General features: G+C 56.9%; 1 protein-coding gene across 2 annotated transcripts in view; it reads right to left on the minus strand.

Moving 5' to 3' along the window:
- Positions 1-1,057: 1,057 nt before the first annotated feature.
- Positions 1,058-25,834, minus strand: part of SPIRE2 (spire type actin nucleation factor 2) — a 36,519-nt gene continuing 11,742 nt past the window's right edge. Inside the window, exons 2-15 of one of the 2 annotated variants that reach the window (XM_064369986.1) lie at positions 23,367-23,410; positions 17,924-18,280; positions 14,510-14,590; positions 14,241-14,405; positions 12,960-13,046; positions 12,544-12,667; positions 11,678-11,847; positions 10,794-10,983; positions 9,144-9,256; positions 6,793-6,927; positions 6,544-6,611; positions 4,082-4,109; positions 2,793-2,908; positions 1,058-2,459 (exon numbers count right to left, since the gene is read on the minus strand). In XM_064369986.1, coding sequence (XP_064226056.1) covers positions 2,237-2,459; positions 2,793-2,908; positions 4,082-4,109; positions 6,544-6,611; positions 6,793-6,927; positions 9,144-9,256; positions 10,794-10,983; positions 11,678-11,847; positions 12,544-12,667; positions 12,960-13,046; positions 14,241-14,405; positions 14,510-14,590; positions 17,924-18,280; positions 23,367-23,410 — 1,901 coding nt within the window. In that variant the 3' untranslated portion in view covers positions 1,058-2,236. The remainder of the gene's footprint in view (positions 2,460-2,792; positions 2,909-4,081; positions 4,110-6,543; positions 6,612-6,792; positions 6,928-9,143; positions 9,257-10,793; positions 10,984-11,677; positions 11,848-12,543; positions 12,668-12,959; positions 13,047-14,240; positions 14,406-14,509; positions 14,591-17,923; positions 18,281-23,366; positions 23,411-25,834) is intronic. The other variant, XM_064369984.1, reaches the window with a different exon arrangement.

Raw genomic sequence — 25,834 nt, forward strand, 5'->3', positions numbered from 1 at the left:
CTTTCTTATTGCTATGTGACCAGGGGAAATCCCTGACCCTCTTTCTGCCTGTTTTCTTATTTTTCATCATTTTTTTGAGACGGAGTCTCACTCTATCACCAGGCTGGAGTACAGTAGCACAATCTTGACTTACTGCAACCTCTGCCTCCTGGGTTCAAGCAATTCTCCTGCCTCAGCCCCTGAGTAGCTCGGATTACAGGCATGTGCCACCACACCTGGCTAATTTTTCTATTTTTAGTAGAAACAGGGTTTCACCATGTTGGTCAGGCTGGTCTTGAGCTCATGACGTCATGATCCGCTTGCCTCAGCCTCCCAAAGTGCTAGGATTACAGGCGTGAGCCACCGCACATGGCTGTTTTCTTAAACAGCAATAAAAATACAGGGCCAGCAGGAGGCAGAGGTTGCTGTGAGCAAAGATCACACCATTGCATTCCAGCCTGGGCAACAAGACCAAAACTCTATCTGAAAAAAAAAAAAAATACACACACACACACAAGCAAAAAAAATTCTGTCTCAAAAAAAAATACACACACACACACAGCAGAAGCTGGCTGATTTTACTGGGGGCTCCATGTGTGTGGATTTCCTGGGCCCCAGCTGATAGGAGTGTTTCTCCCACAGGCCTATCTGTTACAAGTCAGGTCCCTTCCCAACCTCCAGGCCCCATGGCCGGCATTACAGCCTGGGGTCAAAGTTCCTGGGTGAGCTATGTATTTTTGGCCAAATTATTTCACCTCGTTGAACCTCAGTTTCCTCAAGTGTAAGGTGAAATGAGAGCAGAACCTCACAGAGGAACAGGGCAGGGCACTGTACCAGGCTGAGCCAGGCACAGGTGGGCAGACAGCACTGGGCACAGGGCCTGTCTAGAGCCTCAGTCACACTTCCAGCCTCTGCGATTCCTCTCCCTGGAGAATAGGGATCTGGAAAGTGAGACTAAACTGTCCCCCAGGCCAGCAGGTGTGGCCAGGGGAGCTGATGGGATGTGGTCTGTGCTGTCTGCCTGCACCCCTGACCAGGGTGGCCAGGACCATGAAGCTGGTAGAGCCAGCCAGGGCTGCAGGGACAGAGCAGGCCTGGGACCCTTGCGGGGTGGGCATGCAACTATGCTAAGCCAGGGATGCCTTTCCTGGTCCTGGAGGGCAGGTGGCCCCTCAAGCCGAGCTTCAACCTTGGGAGAATATGCCCACTGCCATGCTGGGCGAACCCTCAGTGCACATCCCAGACAGAACGTGTGAGACTTCCTTTATTAGGCCAAGACTGGCCATGTGCACAGATTGACAGAGCTGCTCCTCCCTGGACTGGGACCTCCCAGCATCTTCAGTAGCCTCTGAGCCTGAGGCGAGTGAGGACAGCACCAGAATGTGGTAGGGCAAAGGGGCAGGACAGCTAGGGTGTGGACCCCAGGCAAAGGGCAGGGAGAAGCTTGGCATGGACTTTTTTTTTTTTTTTTTTGAGGCAGAGTCTCACTCTATCACCCAGGCTCGAGTGTAGTGGTGTGATCTTGGCTCACTGCAACCTCCGCCTTCGAGGTTCAAGTGATTCTTCTGTCTCAGCCTCCTGAGAAGCTAGGATTGTAGGCGTGCACCACCACGCCCGGCTAATTTTTGTATTTTTAGCAGAGGCAAGGTTTCATCATGTTGGCCAGGCTGGTCTTGAACTTCTGACCTCAGGTGATCTTCCCTCCTCAGCCTCCCAAAGTGCTGGGATTACAGATGTGAGCCCCCACGCCTGGCCAGACCTTTCACAGGTGGGGGGTGCCTCCCAGGAGAACCCCGCTCACTCAGACACTTCCCAGGTGCTGCCCAAGTCTCCACGGAGAGCAGAGGCGAGAAGGGAGCCAAGATACCCAATCCCCACCTAGACACCCACTGGGGAGGGGAAGCTGCTGTCCTCATTGCTGGGGACAGAGAAGAGAATGGGAACATGGGATGCAGTCTGTGCCAGGATCTAGAACCCTCTGCTCTCTCTCCTCAGTGAGAAAACCCACTCCCTGTTCCCCCCTTCCTCCCTGGCAAGGAATCCTGAGAAGAAACAGCCTCCCCAAGGGAGGGTTCTGAAGTGCGCCTGAACCCAAATGAGCTCTGGGGCCAGGAAATGATGTCTATAAATATATAGGCCGGGTGTATATATTATAAATCTATCTATATATGTATATATGTACATGCACAGCTCAGCGCATCCTAGCCCGGAACAGGGCCTGCCTGGTGCCTCCTGGAGGCCTGGCGTGCTGGTGCTGTCACTTGAAGTCAAGAGTCCTGGGGTTAGGAATGTAGAGGGACTGGGTCTGGCGGCCGCGTCGTGGCGTGGTGTTGAGGACGTCCACGCTCTTACGGCTGGAGCGCACCACGTCGGCCACAAAGCCACTGCACTCACTGCAGACGTCCTTGAGGACACAGCCGTGGGAGTAGATGTGGGGGAACGCCTCCTCCACGCTCTGCCACTGTGGTCCTTGCAGAGATCTAGGGAGCAGGAGAGGGCAGTCAGGGAAAGCAGCCAGCCAGGATGCAAGACCCCACCCCTATCCCTGACTGCACCCGAGCCCCCTCCCGGCTGCCTTTCACCCTGGGCCTCCCCTTGGTTCATCTCAGCAAACACTGCTCCCTGAGCACCGAAGTCCACCTCCTACTACTCAGCCTCCCAGAGACCTCCAAAATCATCTCTCTGCCTTGGAGTTCCATTTCCTTGGGGTGTCCTAGCAAATGGAGACAAAGCCAGCCCCCTCCCCCCAGCTCCCAGGTTACTGTTCATGCCCGACCACCACAGTGACATCAGCAGCAAGGTAAAGAACGCACTGGAAGACGTCTCTTCTCTGGACTGGCGCGGTTTTGGCAGCCGACAGCCTCTGAGGACTCTCAAAGCCCAGTGTGTAGACAGGGATGTGTGCAAACTTCTTAGAAGGCATCTTCATCTGCAGCAGAGGGAGGAGGTATGGACCAGGCACCCCCACAGGGACATTCAGGTCACACTCAGTGCTAGCGAACCCTGTGGGACCTGCGTGGGAGCCAGCACCACCCAGACAACTTCCGCAATTGCTACGCTCTCCGACGTCTGTGCCATTTGTCTGAAGACCCACACGTGACTCCTGCTGGCTGCACACACCCATTCACGTTCTCTGCTCATCTGGACAGGGCCTTCGTAGACGGCAAAAACTGGACCTTTTTACACCATATGGGACCTACCACCGTGCCCTGCACATCATCAACATTTAACATGGAGGATGCGGTGGAAGTTTTCCCATTGCCAAGTGTCAGGATATGGAGTAAGGGTTTTAAAATAGTGGTGGGGAAAGTACCCCTGAAGCAGAGTCTTGCTTCTGAACTGAGGCATGAAGAGAAACTGAAGACACAAGATCTTGCTCTGCTGCCCAGGCTGGAGTGCAGAGGCACGATAGCTCACTGTAGCCTTGAACTTCTGGGCTCAAGAGATCCTCCTACCTCAGCCTCCCAAACTGCTGGAACTGCAGGCATGAACCACCGTGCTTGGCTGGTGACATACTTGTATGTATTTATGAGACGGAGTTTCAGTATGTCACCCAGGCTGGAGTGCAGTGGCATCATCATAGCTCACCACGGCCTCTGTCTCCTGGGTTCAAGTGATGCTCGTACCTCAGCCTCCTGAGTAGCTGGGATTACAGGTGTGTTCCACCATGCCCAGCTAATTTTTTTGTATTTTTAATAGAGACGGGGGTTCACCATGTTGGCCAGGCTGGTCTCAAGTGGTCCGCCAGCCATGGCCTCCCAAAGTGCTGGGGTAACAGGCGTAAGCACACACACAGCTGCAATAAGGAACCCCTCCTAAAACACTCAAAAAGTTACAGAATGTCAGAAGATAGGACTTTGAGATGGGAAGTGAAGGGTTTTTTTTTTTGGCACCAGGCTACTAACATGGAATGTTTACAATCAAAAACCTGTAAGGGTCTTGAAAAACTGCACACTGTCTTGGAATGTTAAGAATGGATTCTGCCTGAAGGGAAATGGATGAGGTGCCTGGTGAGGGCAGGATCATCCAACACATCCGATCAAAGACAGTGGGGCCTCTCACCTACCTTGCTGAGACCCCAGAGATCCCACATACTCCTCACCTTTATGCTACAGGAAGTGCAGACAGCTCTGGAAGGGAACAGAGGAAATGCGTCGTCAGCAGGGAAGAAGCCCACAAAGAAACAGCTGAGAAACGGTCGCATCCCGGCCTCCACACATCCCGGTTCAAACCCTCCTTGCCTTCTGCTTGATCCCTGGTTACTTCAGTACTTTCATTGTACTCCAAAATCCTGCTTTTCTTTACACTTAGGTATCCACCCAAAATACATGTGGTCCTCAGCATTCTCTCAGGAAGGTCTGCACCTGGAGTTTTCTACTGCCAAGTGGCAGGATATAAAGTTTAAAAATAGTGGTGCTAAAAGTCCCTCTTAAGCAGACTCTTGTTTCTGAACTGAGGTATGATGGGTGACATACTTTTGGAATGTTTAAAAACAAAAACCTACAAAGGTCTTTAAAAACTGCACACTGTCTTGCAAAGACATCTAAGATGCCTTCTAAACAGACATGTAGACAATGGCGTGTGCCTGACACTACTCACCATGTAAGCCAGAGGGGCCTCAATTGAGATGCTCAATTCTAAACCATGATTCATGTTTTTTTAAATTCCCATATCTGATTTCAAAAGTAAATACCTTATAAAAATTCAAACATGAAAGAATTTGCAATTTAGACACCCCATCCTCAGAAATGACCCATGCTAGTAATAGTTTCCACTCTCCAGGCTTTTCCAAGCATATATCAACAAAAATATTTTACAGATAAAATTAGGTGATTTTTCTTTTTCCAGACAGGGTGTCGCTCTGTCACACAGGCTGGAGTGCAGTGACACCATCATAGCTCACTGCAGCCTTGACCTCATGGGCTCAAGTGATCCTCCCGCCTCAGCCTCCCAAAGTGCCCGGATTACAGGCGTGAGCTACCACACTCAGGCTTACTTTTTCAGTCCACGTGGGAAACTCTGCCTTTCGCTTGGGTTGTTTAGATCACTTACAGTTGATGTGATGCTTGTTACAGCCGTGTTGACATCAGTCATTTGCTGTTCGTTTTCCTTTTGACTCATTTGTCTTTCCCTCTTTTTCTACCATGTTTTGTATTAATTACTCTTTATGGTTCCATCTTACCTCTCGTTGGCTTATTGGCTGTAACTGTTCTAGTGGCTGCTTTAGGACTTATGGTGTGTATCTTTAACGTACCACAGTCCTACCTTCACGTAATACACACTTGGTAAAGCATGTGTAATATTCCGAACCTTATCGTGGTGAATCCTGCAATACTATACTTCCAATTTCCCCTCTCCCCGGCCTCCATGCTAACTGCTGTTATCAACACCACTGAGACGTGTGGTGCAAAGCGCACAATGCGTATGCATAGGTGTGAGCCTAAAAAGGGGTTAAAGAAAAGAAAAAGAGGCAAAGCCCACAATACACTGTAACTGATTTCTGTCTCGTTTTTGTGTGACTGGTGATCTTTGGTCAGACACCAGACCGTTTACCCTGCGGAGTGCTAGTTTTTGTTGTTGTTAATTCTTATTCTTGAGCTTTGTTCTCAGAATCAGTTCAGATACTTATGAACAGTGTGATCCTTTCCTTTAAGGTCTTGCTTTTACGACTCCTCAGTCAGGCCCGGAGCGGCACTGGCTGCGGGCTACTTACTCGACGTGAGCGAGGCCAGGCCTTCGTGTGCACGCCAGGTAGTGCCCTGTGACATATTTCTGGCTGTGGCTGGTGGAAACAGATGCTATTCCTGGCCCTGAGCATTGTTCCTTCAGATCTTTAGAACAGGGAAAGGTAAATTTTTTCTGTGAAGGGCCAGAGAATAACCATTTTAGGTGTGGCTAAATGAGCATCAAATGGGCGTGGCTGTGTCCCAGTAAAACTTTACTTACGGAACAGGCACAGGACCAGCTCGCCTGTGGCTATAGTGTGCCAGCCTTTGCTTCAGGATAGTTGCTGCTGGATAAAGAACTTCTATCACATGAAGTGTTACACTTGGGTCTTTTAAACAGGGTTTTTTAGAGTGCTGGAGAGAAATTAGCTAAGTAATTTCCTTCAGACAAGCGGGGCCCTCTCTGAGGCCCTCTCCTCTAATTCTGCACTGGGGACTCCAGCTGCTGTGGGCTCCTCGGATTCTCAGCTTTCCCTCCTCCGCTGGGGAGTCCAGCAGCTCTGGCTCCTGACCTAGAAGCTCTCCAGGCGATGACTGACGACCACACGGCTGCCTGCCGTTTCCTTCCTGGTGCCTGATTGTTTCATGTCCTGTTTGTTCCTGGCTGTGGAAGGTGCCTATTACCCCAACTTGGCTGAAACTGGGAGTTGCTTAGCTCTTTGAATTCAATTTAAATAAAATTTCAATGTAATTCCTCATCCATGCTAACTGTATCACATGGAACATGCTAGAACACTCCTGGAATCACAGGAAGTTCTATGGGCAGCACTGCCCCAAAGGCTTCTCACCTCCTCCTTCCCTTGTGAACTGACAGCTCAAGTGTTCAGGGAAGGCTCACCTCTTACAAAAGAGACAGGTGGGTGGCCACGAGAACAGCGGGAACCTGGCCCGGCAGCAGCAGCAGATCTGTCAGGACAGACGTGGTTAGAGCCCCGCTTTGTCCAAAGCGCCCTAGGGACCGGCCCTGTCCCTGCTGCCCCTCGGCGTTCCCAGCCGGATCGTGAGCAAACAGTCCTGGGCTCTGGTCTGTCCACACCTGCCCCTCACCCCGCAGGCAAGAGAGCGGCCCACGCCCAGGCAGCCTCACCTTCCCCTTCTTCAGACTGCTGAAGAGCTCCTTGTTCTGCAAAAACTTCTCCATCTCGGCCTTCACCAGCACACGGCGCACATCCATCACCTCCTCCACGGTCAGGGCCAGGCTCTCCACGGGGTGGCTGAACTCCTGGGGCACAGTGCAAGGGGCTGTGCACACTCGGCCTCAGGTATGAAGTCTTCTCTGCAGGAGTCTCCCCCACCTTATTCTCCTTCTGTGAGGACCCTCATGCCTTCCTGGACTCAGCCTAAACAAGCCGGACAACTTTCTAAAACACTTGTGCATCCGCCATCCAGTCCTGGGAGCCGTGTGCCGTCCCCGTTTCTTTGACAAGGCCCTGCTGCTACAGGCCAGGCCTCCCATAACCAGCGGGCCCTGCCAGCCAGCCCAGCCCTCACTGCCACGCTCCACACACTCCCCTCAGCCCGTCTGTTCAAGGTGCCGCCGCCTGCAAACACAGCACGGCTGACCCAAACCAATGAGTCCGTCTCAAATCCTCCCTCCCTGAGCAGCTCATCTCCTCTCTTCCAGGAGACCCAGGACCCTCCAACAGGCCACCTCACTCCTGAGGCTCACCGTGCTCTGCCCACCTGCACTCGGCACCCTCCCGTGTCCTGACCACTGATTCCTGGGGACACATTACGCCGAGTTTGCCTCCCAGTGCTTAGCATAGAACTTGACACCTGATCTCTCTAAGCCTCCGTATTCTGTGAAATAGGGCTGTATTTCAGCTCCATTGAGATGATACACTGAAAGCCCTCAGACACAATGCCATTAGCCATGATTGCCAAGGCAGGTGGGTACCACCTACGAAGATGCCACAGAGATGGAGATGGACCATGTTTTCTATTTTGGATTTGCAGTGGGTTATCCTGTCTAGAGCTGTGAACACTTGCCGGGACCCTTGCAATTGTCCCCACTCTGACCTGAGGCACCTAGGGCTTTGGGCTTTGGCACTGTTTCCCTTCAAATGTCACAGACGCTACACTAACAACACCTGTGGCCAGGAGACCTCATGTCGGGTGCAGAGAACAGCAGCCTCCTCCCCAGGTGAGGATGTTAGCCCAGCGCAGATGGAAGGCCACAGGTTCTGTGATGCTCCATACCCCCTTCAGAAAGCACTTCTGAGACCTCAGAGCTAAAGAGCCACTCATGTGACCTGCAGTCATCTTAACTGTGTCCTCTGATTACTTGAGAAAGAAGTGGGTATTAACTCCCTTCCTCCCCTTGAGAAAAGGAGGCTGGGCTTTGACTCACTCCCAACGAGCTGGGAAGACGGGCTCTTCGGGACGTGGTCAGTAACACTCAGTGGCTTTCACTGTGCTCACTTTTGAACCACTTGCTCTAGGGGACACCAGCCGCCATGCTGTGGGGTACCCAAGCGCCCCGACAGAGGCCTACATAGCAATGGACTCAGGCCTCCTGCTCACAGCTGGGTGAAGACCACACTTGAAGCGGCTCCTCCAGCCCTGAGACTGCAGGTCCCACCGCCATCCCCACTGCAGCCTCACAGAAGACCCTGAACCACAGCCACACCGCGAAGGCACTCCCGGATTCCCAAGCCTCAGAAGCTGTGTGAGGTGATTCACGTTTGTTATTTTAAGATGCTATACTGTTTTTGATGCAGCAATATATAACTAACCCTCAACGGGCAAGCACTGTGTGTAGCTGGAGGATAGTAACGTGCCTTGTATTTATACAAGGCTTGTACTTCACAAAGCATTTTAACACCTGTTCTCATCTGAGCCTCTTGACAAAACCTCAAACAATGACAGCGACCACACCGTTCACATCTCTCCAACACCTGCACGCTGCCACCAAGACCCACTGGCCATGTGGGTCCGTTACCTCATTTGATTAAATCACACACCAGACTCATCCACGAGATAGGAGACCGAGGGCAGAGGGGCTGAGCAGCACCGTGGCAGCCTCAGGCCAGAGTCAAGGTCTCCACCCAGCGAACCCCCATCACACTGACCTCCGGGCACAGGGCGTGTGGGTTTGCCGTCTGCCCTAACCCCACACTGAACCCTTCAATTAGAGACTTCCCCTGCAAGGTGGCTCCAGGTCTGCAGTGCAGTTCGGCTCCAGCAGGCGGCAGCAGAGACCACGGCTCCAGCAGCTCCACCACTGGTGCCCCAGAGGACGTTTAGGCCACGCCCTCTGGCCACGCCCCCCGACAGCCCTCAGACCACGCCCCTCTCCCCCCCACCCCGCGAAAGCGCTCGGACCACGCACCGGTCGGCCTCAGCGCCAACACCTGGCTGGCGACCGGTTTCGCAGAGGGAAGGTGAGCCCAAAGACCCCCCCAGGCCGCCCTGGACGACAATCGCATCCTCACTCACCAGCCACAGGTGTTTGGCATCGGGTGTCATGGAGGCCTCGGGTGTGTTCCCCGTGGAGCCCTGGTTGCCGAGGAAGGGGTGGCTGGGGTCAGGGACGTTGGCGGGGTAGGTACCTGGGGGAGAGCAGAGGCCCCGTCAGGACCGCCTGGCAGGAGCCGGGGTACGGAGGGCTGGGCCAAGGGGCTGATGGAGATGTTGGGGGCTCCAGGGTGAACCAAGCAAAAGGCCAAGCGGAGAAGCGGCTGCACAATAGCCACGGGGCAGTTCCAGCACGTAGGATGCCGAGGAGGGACGATCGCTTGAGCCCACTCCTGGCAACGGAGGGAGACCCCCATCTCTACAGAAAAATAAAAAAGCCAGGCATCGCGGAGCACGCCAATAGCGCTAGCTGCTCAAGAGGCCGAGGCAGGAGGATTGCTTGAAAACAGGAGGTCAAGGCTGCAACGAGCAATCACGGTGCCTCGGCACCCTATCCTGGGAAGCGGAGCGAGACTCTGTCTCAAAAAGAAAAACGCCCTGAGGGGTGTGGCTTCCATGCTGGGACCTTTGCTGAGGCCCATGCGGCACAGTGGACCCAGGAAGGGTCCCTGTCTCTGGGCCCTACAACGAGCCGGCGTGGGGAGTCCCTCGGCACCACTGAGGCGGACCACCGATGCGGAGCAGGACCCTCCTCCCACAGTCCACACCACATCGCAGCTGGGGGTTGGCCTCCCTCCCTGCCACCAACTCCAAGAGGCTGAGGCACAGCTCCAGGGTTGGGGGCCTGGGGCAAGTGCGAGGTTTGGAACCGACCTGGCCTGGACCTCTTAACACCAGGAAGGGAGCCATAACCACCTAACGGGATTGTCCCAAGACTCTGGCCTCGCAGGCAGACCAGGAAGCCTGGCCATGTCTGGTGGGATGTAGGGGTGGGGGACAAGAACCCTGAGTGGTGAGGGCTCTCTGCAGGGTTCAGCTCTCACGATGGTAGAACCAGCCCTGCACAGCCAGCAGGAATCGTTCTGTGCTCAGCAGAGTGGAAATCACTTGCAGGAACCATGGCAGCACGGAGGCAGGGTCCAGGGCGTGTGCGGTGAGCCCACCCGGCTTCCTAGGGACATGCCCCTCCCTTCTCAGAGGACCGCAAGGATCTCTCATCTAGTCAGCTATCTTCCTATAGCCCGATGTGTTAGTAATAATGATGTCTAGGTAACAGAATCATGGGAATTCTTTTTAAATATTAAAAAATATTTTCACGGCCGGGCACGGTGGCTTACGCTTGTAATCCCAGCACTTCGGGAGGCCGAGGTGGGCGGATCACAAGGTCAGGAGTTTGAGACCAGTCTGGCCAATATGGTGAAACCCCGTCTCTACTAAAAATACAAAAAATTAGCCAGGCACGGTGGTGCGGGCCTGTAATCCCAGCTACTTGGGAGGCTAAGGCAGAAGAATTGCTTGAACCCGGGAGGTGGAGGTTGCAGTGAGTTGAGATCACACCAGTACACTCCAGCCTGAGCACCTGAGGTGGTGCCGTCTTGCAGGCATGAGCTCCCTGAGTCCCTGGGAGCTGCCTGCTCAGGAAGACGTGGGCTGAGGTGGAGGGATGGGTACCAGCAGGATGGATCAGGGGTGGGGGTGACGGGGGGTGCGGGGGTGGGAGGCAATACTTGCCCTGGTCTTGGGAGCCAGGACTCAACGCATGTGCGCTGCCCGCTCGGGGCCGTGGGGGCTCCATCCCTGCTTCGGGCTGTGTGGCCGGCTGCAGGCCAGAGGCCACCTCACTTCGGAGCTGGGCCAGGTCATGCTCTGAGAAGGAGCGGTCCCGCTTCAGTGTCACCTCCCCACACGGAGACTCTTCTTCCTGTGGACAAAACAGATGCAGCCCTGCCCTGACAACACCCGCCAGTGCCTTCTGCCCGTGCCTGGACTGAGGCAAAGGACCCATGGGTGCCGCTGGGTCTGCTGCGATGTGGGGCGGCCTCCACCTACTTCCCAGCCTGCCCCTCTCTGGACAGTTCACGGCAAGCACCTTAATAACCAAGCCCTTCCCCGAGGCCTTCCAGAAAGTCCTAGAAAGGCACAGGTCTGGTGTCTAGTGTCAGATGGAGGCAGAGAGCTCTGGGATGGCCCTCAGCACAGCCAGCACCAGGCCTTCCTGGGAAGAGAGGACCACCCCTTTCACAGGGCAGCCAGGGTGGACAGGTAGCCTCCCTGGGACCAGCTTTTCACATCAACCGAGGGGCGCTCAGCTTCCTGGCCCTGAGACAACGCGGCCCTTCCACTGCCAGCCCTCCGTTGCTGTGGGAAGAGGCAGCCCAGGGACTCTCCCAGTCATCCTTGTGAGCAGCCCAAATGGCAGGGTCCCCGAGCCCCACCTCCTCCTGCTGGGGCGGAAAGACGCAGCGATGCCACAACAGGACATCGGTTTCAAAGGAGGGCCCTGGGCAGGGGACACCACACTCGCTGCTGCCCCCCACTTAGCTGAGCCCTTCTTGCTTCCTCAGGCCCCACCCGCCATTCCTGGTCTCCTATCAGGAACGTCCACAGACTCTGACCTCAGACGTGTTCATCTCTTCCATCTCGGCCAAGGTGGGTGCCTTGAGCAGCACACGGGGCCTCAGGCGCTGGGCGCTACCCCCAGCACCTGTGACCGACAGGTTGATGCAGGAGGTGGATCTGGAGTCTCCCGAGCATGCGTCGAGGATGCAGGGCAGAGAGCCAAACCCTGTGGAGAAAGACTCCATCTCAAATATACGTATGTATATATTATTTTAATTGTTTTTCTTTTTTTTTTTTTTTAATAAAGATGGGGTTTCACCATGTTGGTCAGGCTGGTCTTGAACTCCCGACCTCAGGTGATCCTCCCACCTTGGCCTCCAAAGTGCTTGGATTACAGGCGTGAGCCACGACACCCGGCCTACTTTAATTTTTTTAATTTAATTTTTTGAAGTGGAGTCTCTCTCTGTTGCCCAGGCTGGAGTGCAGTGGCACGATCTTGGCTCACTGTAACTTCTGCCTCCCAGGTTCAAGCAATTCTCCTGCCTTAGCCTCCCAGGTGGCCGGGATCACAGCCATGCACCACCACACCCAGGTAATTTTTTATATTTTTGGTAGAGATGATTTCACCGCGTTGGCCAGGCTGGTCTCGAACTCCTGACCTCAAATGATTCACCCACCTCAGCCTCCCAAACTGCTGGGATTACAGGCATGAGCCACTTTGCCCAGCCAATTTTATTTTTTTATCCTCAAGTATTCTGAGTTTCAAAAGCCTGTGTGCCTGAAAAATTAAGATGTTCTGTGTCTTCCATGTGTTCAGAAGCTTTTAGGGACAATGCCACCTTCCAATTTGCAACCTGACCAGGGAATGAGGGAGCCCAGCCAGGACACAGGGTCTCCCTTATCCCGCTGTCCCCTGGCTCACCGCGGGCGGCCCAGCCCTCGCCCCGCACCGGGCGCAGCCTCCGCTCCTGCTTGATCTCCTCCAGGATCTTCTCATGCAGGGACCTCTGCTTCTGCGGCAACGGGCGCAGCCGTCTCTCGGAGACCTGGGTGCAGAAGCACGCCATGACGCGGGTCCACTCTGGAGTCGGAAGAGCCGGCCAGGCCCACCTGGAGGGCGTGGGGCTCCCCTGGAGGGGATGGGTGCGGTTCACATGGCCCCTTCCCAGAAAGAAGGCCCCGGGCCAGCCCACAGGCAAGAGGAAGCCAGCCCGCCTCACCCAAGACGCAGACGCGCTGAGACACCTCCCGGGTTGGCCACAGGAGAGCGCCAGGCCCCAGGCTGCCCCTGAGGAGGAAGAGGCTGGAAGACCCCAGGGAGGAGGCGCAGAGGGGCACCTGCTTCAGTGGAGGCCTTGAGCGGATGAAATCCAGGATGAGCTCGTGAGCGTCCTTCTTCACCCGGGGCGGGATGTCCCCATCCACCTGCCAGGGAGGACGGCCAGCCTGAGACCCTGCAGGAGCCACTGCTAGTGCCGGGTGACAGGGAGGGGCTCGCTCAGCCCAAGAGGAGCCTGGTGCTCACACCCGCCCACCCTCCCGGGGACCCAGCCGCTTCTCCCGTAAGTGCATGGTGGACCCACGCTCTGAGCAGCCGTGGCATCCAGGGTCTGAGGCCTCCCCACCCAGCTGCCCCAGCCTCATCTGGAGGTGGGGGTGGGGTGGCACGAACCTCACAGGGGCCTCTTAGGAACCATGCCAGGTTGTCCTAAGGACTCCATGAGTTTTGTTAAGAAAAAATGTCCTACAGCCTTGGCTCTCACGGCCCGTCCTCCAGAGGTCACCCCTGGTACCCCAGAACCTTCCACACTTCCTTTCCCTGCCTGGCCACTGTACCTGATGTGATCTCCAGCTGTGTGAATTGGGGCCACATCTCCCTAATCCATATTCTATGCCCCAGTACCCAGCACAGAGAGCAGGGACCCGGGGCGACTCTCTAGGAGGGGCTGCCCAACAGCCAGGCCGCCTCTCGGCACCCACCCCACTCACCGTGACCTTACACACCAGGCCGCCCCCTACACCCAGCCCGCTCACCATGACCCTACACACCAGGCCGCCCCCTATACCCAGCCCGCTCACCATGACCCTACACACCAGGCCGCCCCCTACACCCAGCCCGCTCACCATGACCTTACACACCAGGCTGCCCCCTACGCCCGGCCCGCTCACCATGACCCTACACACCAGGCCGCCCCCTACGCCCGGCCCGCTCACCATGGCCCTACACACCAGGCCGCCCTCTACACCCAGCCCGCTCACCATGACCTTACACACCAGGCCGCCCCCTACGCCCAGCCCGCTCACCATGACCCTACACACCAGGCCGCCCCCTACGCCCAGCCCGCTCACCATGACCCTACACACCAGGCCGCGCCCTACGCCCAGCCCGCTCACCATGACCTTACACACCAGGCCGCCCCCTACGCCCAGCCCGCTCACCATGACCCTACACACCAGGCCGCCCCCTACGCCCAGCCCGCTCACCATGACCCTACACACCAGGCTGCGCCCTACGCCCAGCCCGCTCACCATGACCTTACACACCAGGCCGCCCCCTACACCCAGCCCGCTCACCATGACCCTACACACCAGGCCGCCCCCTACGCCCGGCCCGCTCACCATGACCTTGCGCAGTTTGTAATTCCGGGCCCGGATGTCCTGCATCAGCATCTCGAAAGGTGTGAGCTGGAACTCGGTGGGGAGGGGGTTGAACTCCTGCTCCTGCACCTTCTTCAGCTTCACTCCGTGGCGGAGCTCCCGCATGAGCTGGACCCACAGTCGGGCCTGGGCCCCGGGATAGGAGAACACTCTCAGCCCAGGCCCCCAGGCAGGGACCCTCAGCGGCCTGGGCTGCGTCGGTCGCCCCGTCAGGTGGGAGCGCGTCTTACCCAGTCTGTGTGGCCCAGGCTGTCAAGCTCGGCCTGCGGCGTCTCCACCTGCGGCTCGTCCTCCCGGAGCTTCTGCAACATCTGTGACCACACACGTGCGTTAGTCCAGGGAAGGTGCCAGAATGGCGGACGCAGGACGGGCCCCGTCCGTCAGGGACACGACCACACAACGGGGGCTCCGACTCAACCAGCAGGAGAAGAGAAGAGTGGACATTTGGTCCAGGCCTCAGGACTCGCAAAGGTATCTGGGGAAACTGAGTCATCAGCCTCAGAACCACATAGGGCAGCTGATGTCCCGTCAGGCTTCCCTGATGGCTCCTCCTGAGCAGTGACAGGCTAGAGCCCAACACCACGTGGCACCGTGCAGGGCTTGAATAAACGGCTGTGTGGTGGGTGATGAGCTGTTGCCCAGGAAGTCCAGGGAAACAGCCATGGTGTGCACTTTGTGAGCTGGGGAGGGTGCCAGCACTGTGACGAGGGCCTGTCTGGGAATTGCTCTATGCTGAGAACTTGGGAAGAAGGTCCCACACCTGCTGCCTTGGTGGCACGTGACCTCGGTAGCACAGAGCCTCTTCTCTCACCAAGTTCCAACTGTAGAGAAGCACCCGCCCTTCAACACAGCCCCCACAACCAAGACAGAACTGGTCACCCTGGCTTCTGCCCCAGGTACCTGCCACATGGCTTTGGGACACTCCCTGAGAAGCTCCAGGTGTGAGTCTACCCACGGGCCTCATGTGTGCCAGCCTCAGGCAAAGGGCACGGAGGGGGCACTGCTGTCCTTCCCAGAACACCTGTCCCTATTCCTGAACAGGCTGCTCCTGGCCGAAATGCCAGCAGCACACCCATACTCCACGGAGAGACCCTTCTCTCACTTGGTCCCACGACCAATTAAACTTTGCCTCGGTCAGCTCCCTGCATACAGAGCGGTATCACCCCAAAGGGCTTCCAGGCCAGGTGCAGTGGCTCATGCCTGTAACCCCAGGACTCTGGGAGGCCGAGGCAGGAGGATCACCTGAGCCCAAGAGTTTGAGACCAGCCTGAGCGACATAGTGAGACCCTGTCTCTAAGAAAAGAAGAAAAAAAGAGCTTCCACTGTCTGAGTAAGAAACTGATCTGAGCAGCAGAATACAGACTGAGATCAGAGACAGAGACACAACGGCATAAGGACCATCTGCTGATTGTGGGGAAGAATGTCCAGGAGGGCCAGGAGGAGCGGGGAGGGAGAGGGGGAGCGGGGAGGGAGAGGAGGAGCAGGGAGGGAGAGGAGGAGGGAGAGGGAGAGGAGGAGCAGGGAGGGAGAGGGGGACGGAGAGGGGGAGGGAGAGGAGGAGCGGGGAGGGAGAGGAGGAGCGGGCGAAGGACAGAAGATGGGCTGTGGGGATGGGGGGTGGGGGGAGGGAAGATGGGCTGTGGGATCTGGGGGGGTGGAGGAGGGAAGATGGGCTGTGGGATCTGGGGGGTGAGGGGAGGGAAGATAGGCTGTGGGATCTGGGGGGTGGGAGGGAAGATGGGCTGTGGGATCTGGGGGGTGAGGGGAGGGAAGATGGGCTGTGGGGATGGGGGTGGGGGGGAAGATGGGCTGTGGGATCTGGGGGGTGGGGGAGGGAAGATGGGCTGTGGGATTGGGTAGTGGGAGGAGAGCTGTCCAACCCTGGCACAGGCTTGGGCTGCAGATGGGGCCAAGCAGCTCGGGCTGCCACCTGGCATCCAGCACTGTGGTGACAGCCTGCCTGGTAACTGCTCTCTGCTGAGAACTCGGGAAGGAGGTCCCGCACCTGCTGCCTCTGCACTCACTAAGTCCCAGCCCCTGAGAGGCGGAAGTGGGAAGATCACTTCTCGAACCCAAGAGTTCGAGACCAGCCTGAGCAACACGGGTGCTAAGAAAAGAAGAAAAATAGAGCTGGGGAACTGGGGGGTGGGATGACCACCCGCTACGGCTCAGAGGGTCAGGGAAACCGGCCAGGAACCCTTCTTGGTTAGAGGACAGGAGAGACACAGCCCCTTACAGGGTCAGGGAGAAATGGGGACAAGCAGCAGTTAACTCCAAAAACACCTTCTGCCACTAAGGCGAGAGAGAATCCCGCCTCTCCAAGGCCTGGCCTTCTCTGTGAGATGATGGGAGACAAGGCAGAGCCCAGCTGTGCAGAGACCCCAGGACACAGAAACACATCGGCTCCCTCGGGGCAGCAGCCGCTCCCGGGGAGAGGCTGAGAGAGTCAGGGAAGGATGGCTGCTCCTAACTCTGGGTTCACGGAGAGGCAGGAGGCCCCGCGGACAGCCCCAGCTTGGGAGCCACGTGGAGCCGAGCACTGCCTGACTCTTGCTTTGTGGCTTCGGGAAGGGTCCCAGCCTCGGAGCTGGCACGTGCTCATCTGTCAAATGGCTCCTCCGCCTGGAAGAGGCAGGAGGACAAGGCAGGGTTGTCACAGGCCCAGCAAGTGGGTTCTGTCACTGAACAGCCCATCCCCACATCCCCACCTAAAGCTCTAAGCGGGCTGCTGAGGCTTTCTGTGGTTCCAGAGTATAGCGGGGCCACCTTTGGCATCTTATTTCAGAAGGCACCTGGCCCCGGAGAGGCTGGAGGGGAGGCAAGAGGAAGGTGCCTTCTTGTAGATGTGAAAGTGGGGAAGACAGAACAGCGCGTGTGGGGAGAGGTGACAACGTAGAGGAACAGGAGAGCGCGGCTGGGAAGGGGCCGAGTCCACCACTTAACCTCTCTGATAAGAGGAGAGTGTGAGGCTGGGCGAGGTGGCTCACACCTGTAATCCCAGCACTTTGAGAGGCCAAGGCAGGCAGATCACCTCAGGTCAGGAGTTTGAGACCAGCTTGGCCAACATGGTGAAACCCCTTTCTACCAGGCGTGGTGGTGTGCGTGTGTAACCCCAGCTACTTGGCAGGCTGAGGCGGGAGAACTGCTTGAACCTGGGAGGTGGAGGTTACAGTGAGACGAGATGGAGCTGCTGCCCTCCAGCCTGGGCAACAGAGTAAGACCGTGTCCCGTGTCTCCAAAAAAAAAAAAAAACAAAAAACAGTGGCTCATGCCTGTAATCCCAGCACTTTGGGAGGCCGAGGCGGGCAGATCATGAGGTCAAGAGATCCAGACCATCCTGGCCAACATGGCAAAACCCCGTCTCTACTAAAATACAAAAATTAGCTGGGCGTGGTGGTGCGCGCCTGTAGTCCCGGCTACTCGGGAGGCTGAGGCAGGAGAATCGCTTGAACCCACGAGGCGGAGGTTGCGGTGAGCCGAGATCGCGCCACTGCACTCCTGCCTGGCGCCTGGAGACAGAGCAAGACTGTGTCTCAAAAAAATAAAAAAGAAAAGAAAAGAAAAAGCAAGCGTGAGGGTTAAGTGGGAGCACAGAACGCAACCGCCGCCACCCCGCGGCCCCGACTCTGCCCCGCGCCGCTCACCTCCTTGGCCTCGCGGACCCGGGCCAGGAACGCCCGCAGCTCCAGCGTCTCCACGAAGAGCGCGCGGCACACGGCCTGGTAATGCGCCTGCGCGCCCCGGGGGTCGGTCAGCCGCGCCGCGCACAGCCGCATGGCCTGGGCGAAGGTGCGCACGCTGCGGGGCGCGCCCTCGGCCTCCTCCTCCTCCTCGGGGCCCCCGTAGCCCTCGTCCGCGGCGCCGCAGCCGCCGTCGTCGCCGTCGTTGTTGGCCATGAGGTCGATGAGCCGCTCCAGCTGCGGGCTGAGCTCGCGCTCCTCGCTCTCGTCGAGCCCCCAGTCCAGCGCGCGGTAGATGGCGAAGCCCAGGGACTGCACGGTCTGCGGGACAGGGGCGCGGTCACCGGGCGGCGCTGGGTGGCCGGGCTGGGGGGACGCGCGGGGAGGGGAGAAGGCGGCCGGCAGGTGCAGAGAGCCCCGCACCCAGCCAGGGAGGCAGCAGCCCCATGCAGAGGAGACCGAGGCGCGTGCTCACGCCTGTCTTCCCAGCGCCTCGGGAGGCCGAGGCAGGCGGATCACCTGAGGACGGGAGATCGAGACCAGCCTGGCCGACACGGTGAAACCCCGTACCTACTAAAAACACAAAATTATCCAGGCGTGGTGGCGGGTGCCTGTAATTCCGGCTAAGAAGGCTTAGGCAGGAGTTCAAGTGGCCAAGGCAGGAGAATCGCTTGAACCCAGGGGGAGAGGTTGCAATGAGCTGAGATCGCACCACTGAACTCCAGCCTGGGCAACAGAGCAAGACTCCTTCTCAAAATAATAACAATAAATCAGTGTAGCCTCACAGCAGAGAGATCTTAACTCAGCGCTTCTCGATTTTACTTTGCAGGAACCCTGAATCGACCACAAGGGGCAGCAGTAGTCTGTGGAGTGACCTGGGAGGTGCTGACACGCCCACCCTGGTCACCAACATCCCCACGGACTTCCGGGCCCACAGGCCCAGGTGGCCCCCAGGTCTTCTGGGGCAGGGAGGCAGGGGTGGCACGGCCAGACACAGGAGGTCAGCGATAATTACAAGGATACTTACACGCTGCACAGCACTCTGTTCCATGTCTTAAAGGGTTCTCAGAGTTTAAGACAAGCAAAGAAAGATCCACAACCCAAATACACCTACAGCACTCCTTACGACAGACACTGCTGGGCCCTGCACACCACCTACCCTCCTCACTTCGAGCCACACTCACGTGGGTACAGGGACAGAGGCACAGAGAGGTCGGGCCCCTTGACCACGGTCTCAACTGGCCAAGATGGACCAGGGCAGGGGGCTGCTTATGACCCCTCTCTGAGCTCGGGCCACGCTTCCAGGGTGGGAGGCCACGGTGTGGCAGATGGAGCGACGCCTCCCCCAGGCACTGTCCACTTCCTCAGACCACCCTGCCTCCCCAGCCCTGCAGGAGGGCCCTCTGGCCTCTAATTTCGTGTGTACTCTCCACCCCCACTCCCCGCTGAAAACCCAGGAAACCTGAGCCTGAGCCGGGCAGAACAAGAACAGGTGAAAGTCAGGCCAGGGACAAGGCCTGAGAACACAGCCTCCTCCATCCTGCAGAAACTCCACAGAAGGCTCCGGAACCTGCCTCCTCCATCCTGCAGAAACTCCACAGAAGGCTCCGGAACCTGCCTCCTCCCTCCTGCAGAAACTCCACAGAAGGCTCCGGAACCTGCCTCCTCCCTCCTGCAGAAACTCCACAGAAGGCTCTAGAACCTGCCTCCTCCCTCCTGCAAAAACACCACAGAAGGCTCCGGAACCTGCCTCCTCCCTCCTGCAGAAACTCCACAGAAGGCTCCGGAACCTGCCTCCTCCCTCCTGCAGAAACACCACAGAAGGCTCCGGAACCTGCCTCCTCCCTCCTGCAGAAACACCACAGAAGGCTCCGGAACCTGCCTCCTCCCTCCTGCAGAAACTCCACAGAAGGCTCCGGAACCTGCCTCCTCCATCCTGCAGAAACACCACAGAAGGCTCCGGAACCTGCCTCCTCCATCCTGCAGAAACTCCACAGAAGGCTCCGGAACCTGCCTCCTCCATCCTGCAGAAACACCACAGAAGGCTCCGGAACCTGCCTCCTCCATCCTGCAGAAACTCCACAGAAGGCTCCGGAACCTGCCTCCTCCCTCCTGCAAAAACACCACAGAAGGCTCCGGAACCTGCCTCCTCCCTCCTGCAGAAACACCACAGAAGGCTCCGGAACCTGCCTCCTCCCTCCTGCAGAAACTCCACAGAAGGCTCTAGAACCTGCCTCCTCCCTCCTGCAGAAACTCCACAGAAGGCTCCGGAACCTGCCTCCTCCCTCCTGCAGAAACACCACAGAAGGCTCCGGAACCTGCCTCCTCCCTCCTGCAGAAACACCACAGAAGGCTCCGGAACCTGCCTCCTCCCTCCTGCAGAAACACCACAGAAGGCTCTAGAACCTGCCTCCTCCCTCCTGCAGAAACACCACAGAAGGCTCCGGAACCTGCCTCCTCCCTCCTGCAGAAACTCCACAGAAGGCTCCGGAACCTGCCTCCTCCCTCCTGCAGAAACACCACAGAAGGCTCTGGAACCTGCAGGGGCACTGTTGGAAAGTGTGAGGGTTCAGGGGCAGCGCAGCCCCAGCCCCCCCATGACTCACTGTTGTCTCATATCTGCTGTAGACGGGCAAGACTTGCCGTGGAATCAAGGTCAGAGGGTGCCAGAGCAGCTACGGCCTAACGGCCACACCCAACCAGTGACAGCAGGGTCCCCTGGGGTAAGGGATCTCAGAGAGGAATCTTAGGGCCCCTCCTGGGCACAGTGACAAACAGAGGGCAGGGTTGCGGGAAGCCGACTGGCCAGAGCCACCGTTAATGCAATTTCCCAGCAGTCCTTTCTGAGCCCCAGAGGGAAATGCCAGGAAGGAGAGCGTAGCAGGAAGTGCGTTTCTGCTACGGAGCAGAAAATGGTGGGGCTGGCCTCAGCTCCTGGGGTCCCTGGTCGTGTGGCTCCGATTCTAACCCGTGACACAGGAGAGACAAAGGGAGCAGGCAGCAAAGCCCCCAACCCCCATGCTGCACACAGCAGCACCCAACCCCTCTGGCCACTCCCTCCTTTTCCTGGACAGAGCCGAAAGGGTTAACTCCAGCCCGTGCCTCTTATCTGATGGCTGCCTCCATAAAAGTTCTTTTGTGCCCAGGTCACTGGGAACTTTCTCTGAACAGCAAAAAACTTGCTTTCCCATAAGGAAAATGCTGGGCGGGGAGCCAGTCTCAGGGCCTCCCAGCTCCACCCGCCCATAGCAGGTGCAGGCCTGGGGCAGCTGGTGGGCAGTAATCGGGACCAGTAAGCGAGGGGAATCCAGGAGCGACAACTGAGATGAGCTCGTTCAGCGGTTCCCCCGCCCTCTTTCCTGGGGACGGGTCGATAAGGATGATGTCAGGATAAGGCAAGCCTCTCGGACAAACGGTCCAGGCTGCGTCCCGCACACACAGCTGTCTGTAAAACGTTTCACAGGTGCCACAGCAGACCTGCTTTGGAAAGTTCCAGGCGGGAGGCAGCAGCTGCACCTCTCTTTGGAGACTTGGGACAGTGAGGCCAGCGGCCTCCCGGCCCTGGGTCCCAGGCTTCAGACACGTCAACTATCTGGTGAATTACGCAACAGCGGGACAGAATGTCGAACAAGCCGACACAGCCACACAGACCGGCCCCACGCACGTCCCAGGAAACGACGGACACCACGGTGGCATCTCCGCGGGGCCACCAAGCAACCCCGAGTGGCACGCTGTGGGAGGTGCCAGCGCCCCAGGGTTCTCCGAGGTGGGAGGGCATCTCACCACTGAACTGTTGAGCATTACACGTGGTGACGTCGACGCTGGTTCTATTACCGTTCTTAAGTTATCAGCAACAGACCACATGCCCTCTTCTGGTCTCTCACACCCACCCTGGGTATACCACTATCTCTAATGATGTATAAATAGGTATTCCGACAAAACTGTTCTCATTTTCTTCTTTTAAAAAAAAAATCAATCTCACTTGGGCATGAAAAACTGTTTTAAACAAGACAGAAGATACTTGGGAGGCTGAGGCAGGAGAATTCCTTGAACCCGGGAGGCACAGGTTGCAGTGAGCTGAGATCACGCCACTGCACTCCTGCCTGGGCAACAAGAGTGAAACTCCGTCTTAAAAAAAAAAAAAAAACTTGACATTCAATTTTGGGAGAGGCGCTAAAAAAAAACAAAAAAGACAAAAATAAATAAATAAAATAAAAATAAAAATAATTAAAAAAAAAAAAAAAGGCCAGGTGCGGTGGCTCACGCCACCCTGAAGAGGGCAGATCACAAGGTCAGGAGATCAAGACCATCCTGGCCAACATGGCAAAACCCCTAAAAAGACAAAAATTAACTGGGTGTGGTGGCGCGTGCATATAGTCCCAGCTATTCGGGAGGCTGAGGCTGGAGAATCGCCTGAACACGGGAGGCAGGGGTTGCACTGAGCCAAGATCGTGCCACTGCACTCCAGCCTGGTAAAAAAGCCCGGCGTAGTGGCCCACGCCTGTAGCTCCAGCACTTCGGGAGGCCGAGGTGCGAGGGTGGCTCAAGGGCAGGCACAGTGGCCCACGCCTGTAGCCCCAGCACTTCGGGAGGCCGAGGTGCGAGGGTGGCTCGAGGGCAGGCACAGTGGCCCACGCCTGTAGCCCCAGCACTTCGGGAGGCCGAGGTGCGAGGGTGGCTCGAGGGCAGGCACAGTGGCCCACGCCTGTAGCCCCAGCACTTCGGGAGGCCGAGGTGCGAGGGTGGCTCGAGGGCAGGCACAGTGGCCCACGCCTGTAGCCCCAGCACTTCGGGAGGCTGAGGTGCGAGGGTGGCTTGAGCCCAGCCTGGGCAACACAGTGAGACCTTGTCTCAATCAAAAAATAAAATGAACACAAGCAAAAAAACAAACGAAGAAAACCAAAAAGGCAGTAGAAAGACAAGACGTGAAGCTGAGAACATTAATTCCGGGCAGGCTGGGAGGAGGAACGTGGCGCCCTGCTGCTGAGGGTCCAGCTGTGGGTTGGGTGGGGTTTCTGGGCACTGGTCATCAGGCTGATTTTTCCTGTTTGCACCTGAAGTCCTCTCCCTGACCCAGGATCTGTGTCCGGGAGGCCAGCCCCGCAGACCTCACCTGGGCTCCCCATCTGTCCAGATGCGGAAGGAAGTCAATGCCACTGCCCCTCTTCTCCCGGCCGGGCTGCTATGGCACCACAGGGGCCCCCCCCACGCTGGTGGTCTCCTCCCTGTCTGCTCTTGGTGAACAGTGTCTTCACCAAGTCCCTACAATTAACCTGTTGGATATTTTATCTGTGCCCCACCTCCCTGAAACAACTGTATTAACTATACATGCTTTATTATTTGCATTTTAAGATGCAAGTATGTTTTAATACATACCAAGTAATATTTGGAATTTTTTAAAAAGTACCTGGGCTTCCGAACTGGCTAGTGGCACCACCATGGTTGCAGGTTCTGTAAAAGAAGAGGGAGTTAGGGTATTTGTCAGCATCCCTGGGACCCTCACAAACATAGCTGTCACCCCACCTCCCCTCAGGGACACACACCACATCCCCAGTCTCTGTGGGAACACCAGAAAGCTCACAGCAGGCCCAGCTGCTCGGTCATGTGGACGCCCACCTAGGAGGCCCAGCTCGAGCTGGCTCTAAGCAGGACACCCAGGTCTAGGGGCCGGAAGAGCAGCGTAGCCCCTGCTCGCAGAAGGATGATGGTCAGCCGGTGGACAGACCTCCAATGCCTCATGCAGCAGTCACACTCCATCATGACCACTGGGGGGCGGGGGCTGGAGAGCAGCCAACGGGTCCCACAGAGTCCATCCCGGGCACTAAGGAGGCTGCCCCAGGGAAACTCAGCTTCAAGTGAGAGTGAAGAAGGGTGAGGAGGAGGCCGGATGTGGTGTTCACACCTATAATCCCGGCACTTTGAGAGGCTGAGGTGGGAGAACTGCCAGGGGCCGGGAGTCCAAGACCAGCCCAGACAACATAGTAAGACCCTGTGGCTACACAAAATTTTAAAACTACTTTGGGAGGCCGAGGTGGGTGGATCACTTGAGGCCAAGAGTTCAAGACCAGCCTGACCAACATGATGAAATCCCAACTCTACTAAAAATACCAAATACAGAAATGAGCCAGGCATGGTGGCAGGCACCTGTAGTCCCAGCTACTCAGGAGGCCGAGGCAGGAGAATCGCTTGAACCCGGGTAATGGAGGCTGCAGTGAGCCAAGATCATGCCACTACACTCCCGCTTGGGCAACAGAGCGTGACTCCGTCTCAAAAAATATATAAAAATAAAAATGAAAAGATTAGCCGGGCATGGTGGCACGCGCCTGTAGCTCTGCTGCTTGGGAGGACCACTGGAGCCCAGGAGGTCGAGGCTGCCGTGAGCCATCACAGCACCACTGCCCTCTAGCCTGGGTGACAGAATGACACCGTCACAAAAAAAATAAAAATAAAAAAAAGGCAGCAGCTCCATTGAGGCGCATCTTCAGGAAAGATCCCGTGGTCTGAAATGAGACACACACCTGCCTGAGATTGAGGCTGTGCACCCCCAAATCACGACACAGTCAGATGAGAAACCCAAGCTCAGAGGGAGTGACAGACTTCAGTCGCTGAGTGGGTGAGTCAGCATCCGACCGAGGCTCCAATTTGGGGCTGTCCCCCGAGACTGCTCATGCCCGTCTCAGAGAGCTGAGTCCGACTGGAACTGCAGGTGGAAGCTGGAATCTCACGCATTTCGCTTGTGAAAATGGCCTCAGGGACGCCAGGCGGCAAGTCTGCCTTGTGCAGTGCTCCGTACAACCCTGGAGGCTGCTCCAGTTCCCACGTCACAGATGAGGAAACAGAGACCCGGAGGGTGAATCTGTTTGCTCCGAGCTGTCGAGGTCGGTAGGTGCTGGAAGCAGGGCCAGGCCGTGGGACCCCAGGGCCTTCCCAAGATACTACACTGGGTGAGGTGCAAAAAATCCACCCACTTCTACAGCCTTCCTTGAACTGGGCATGCAGGGGAGCAGGGCTAGAACCGGAGTTCCAGCTGCCTGAAATTCTTTCTGGAATGAGGTAAGGTACGGACATGTATACAGAGATAAGTCATGAAATTGTCTGCTAAGTGGACCTGCTAACTCCGCAAATATTTTCAAAATGCCATCAAGAACCAGGAAGACTGCCAAAGATAAAGGGAGTCTGATACATTAGAATGGAAGCAATCCCCTCCCAGCATCAGCGCAGGGAGTAAGAAACCGGCAGCCCGCCATGGCGGGCGGGGGGATCCCCAGGCCCTGGGCAGTCCTGGCCGGGCATTCGGCAAGTCTGCAGCTGTGACTGGGTGAGGCAATGGGAAGGTGGAAGAGACATCAGACCAAACCAAAGGGCTGCCTGGAGAGACCAGGGCCTGGGCTCCTCGTGTGGGGAAGGGCTGGCTGGGGACTGGCCCTGCAGTGCCCTTCACAGACTCAGCCACGGTCGGTCAGGCGAGGACCTCAGTCCACTGGAAGCTTCTGGTTGGAATAACTGTAATGTCTGTGCCCCTGGCTCAAATACTCCACATGTTAACAAAAAAGTTGTGCCAAAATTAAACGTTCATGGCCGGGCGCCGTGGCTCACGCCTGTGATCCCAGCACTTTGGGAGGCCGAGGCGGGCGGATCACCTGAAGTCAGGAGTTCGAGACCAGCCTGGCCAACATGGTGAAAACCCATTTCTATTAAAAAATACAAAATTAAGCCGGGCACAGTGGCTCACACCTGTAATCCCAGGACTTTGGGAGGCAGAGGCAGGAGGATGAAAAGGTCAGGAGTTTGAAATCAGCCTGACCAACATGGTGAAACCACATCCCTACTAAAAATATAAAAATTAGCTGGGTGTGGTGGTGGGCACCTGCAATC

This window comes from Aotus nancymaae, unplaced genomic scaffold (assembly GCF_030222135.1).
Source record: "Aotus nancymaae isolate 86718 unplaced genomic scaffold, 86718_ANA_hifiasm-v0.15.2.pri h1tg000095l, whole genome shotgun sequence".
Lineage (NCBI taxonomy): Eukaryota > Metazoa > Chordata > Mammalia > Primates > Aotidae > Aotus > Aotus nancymaae.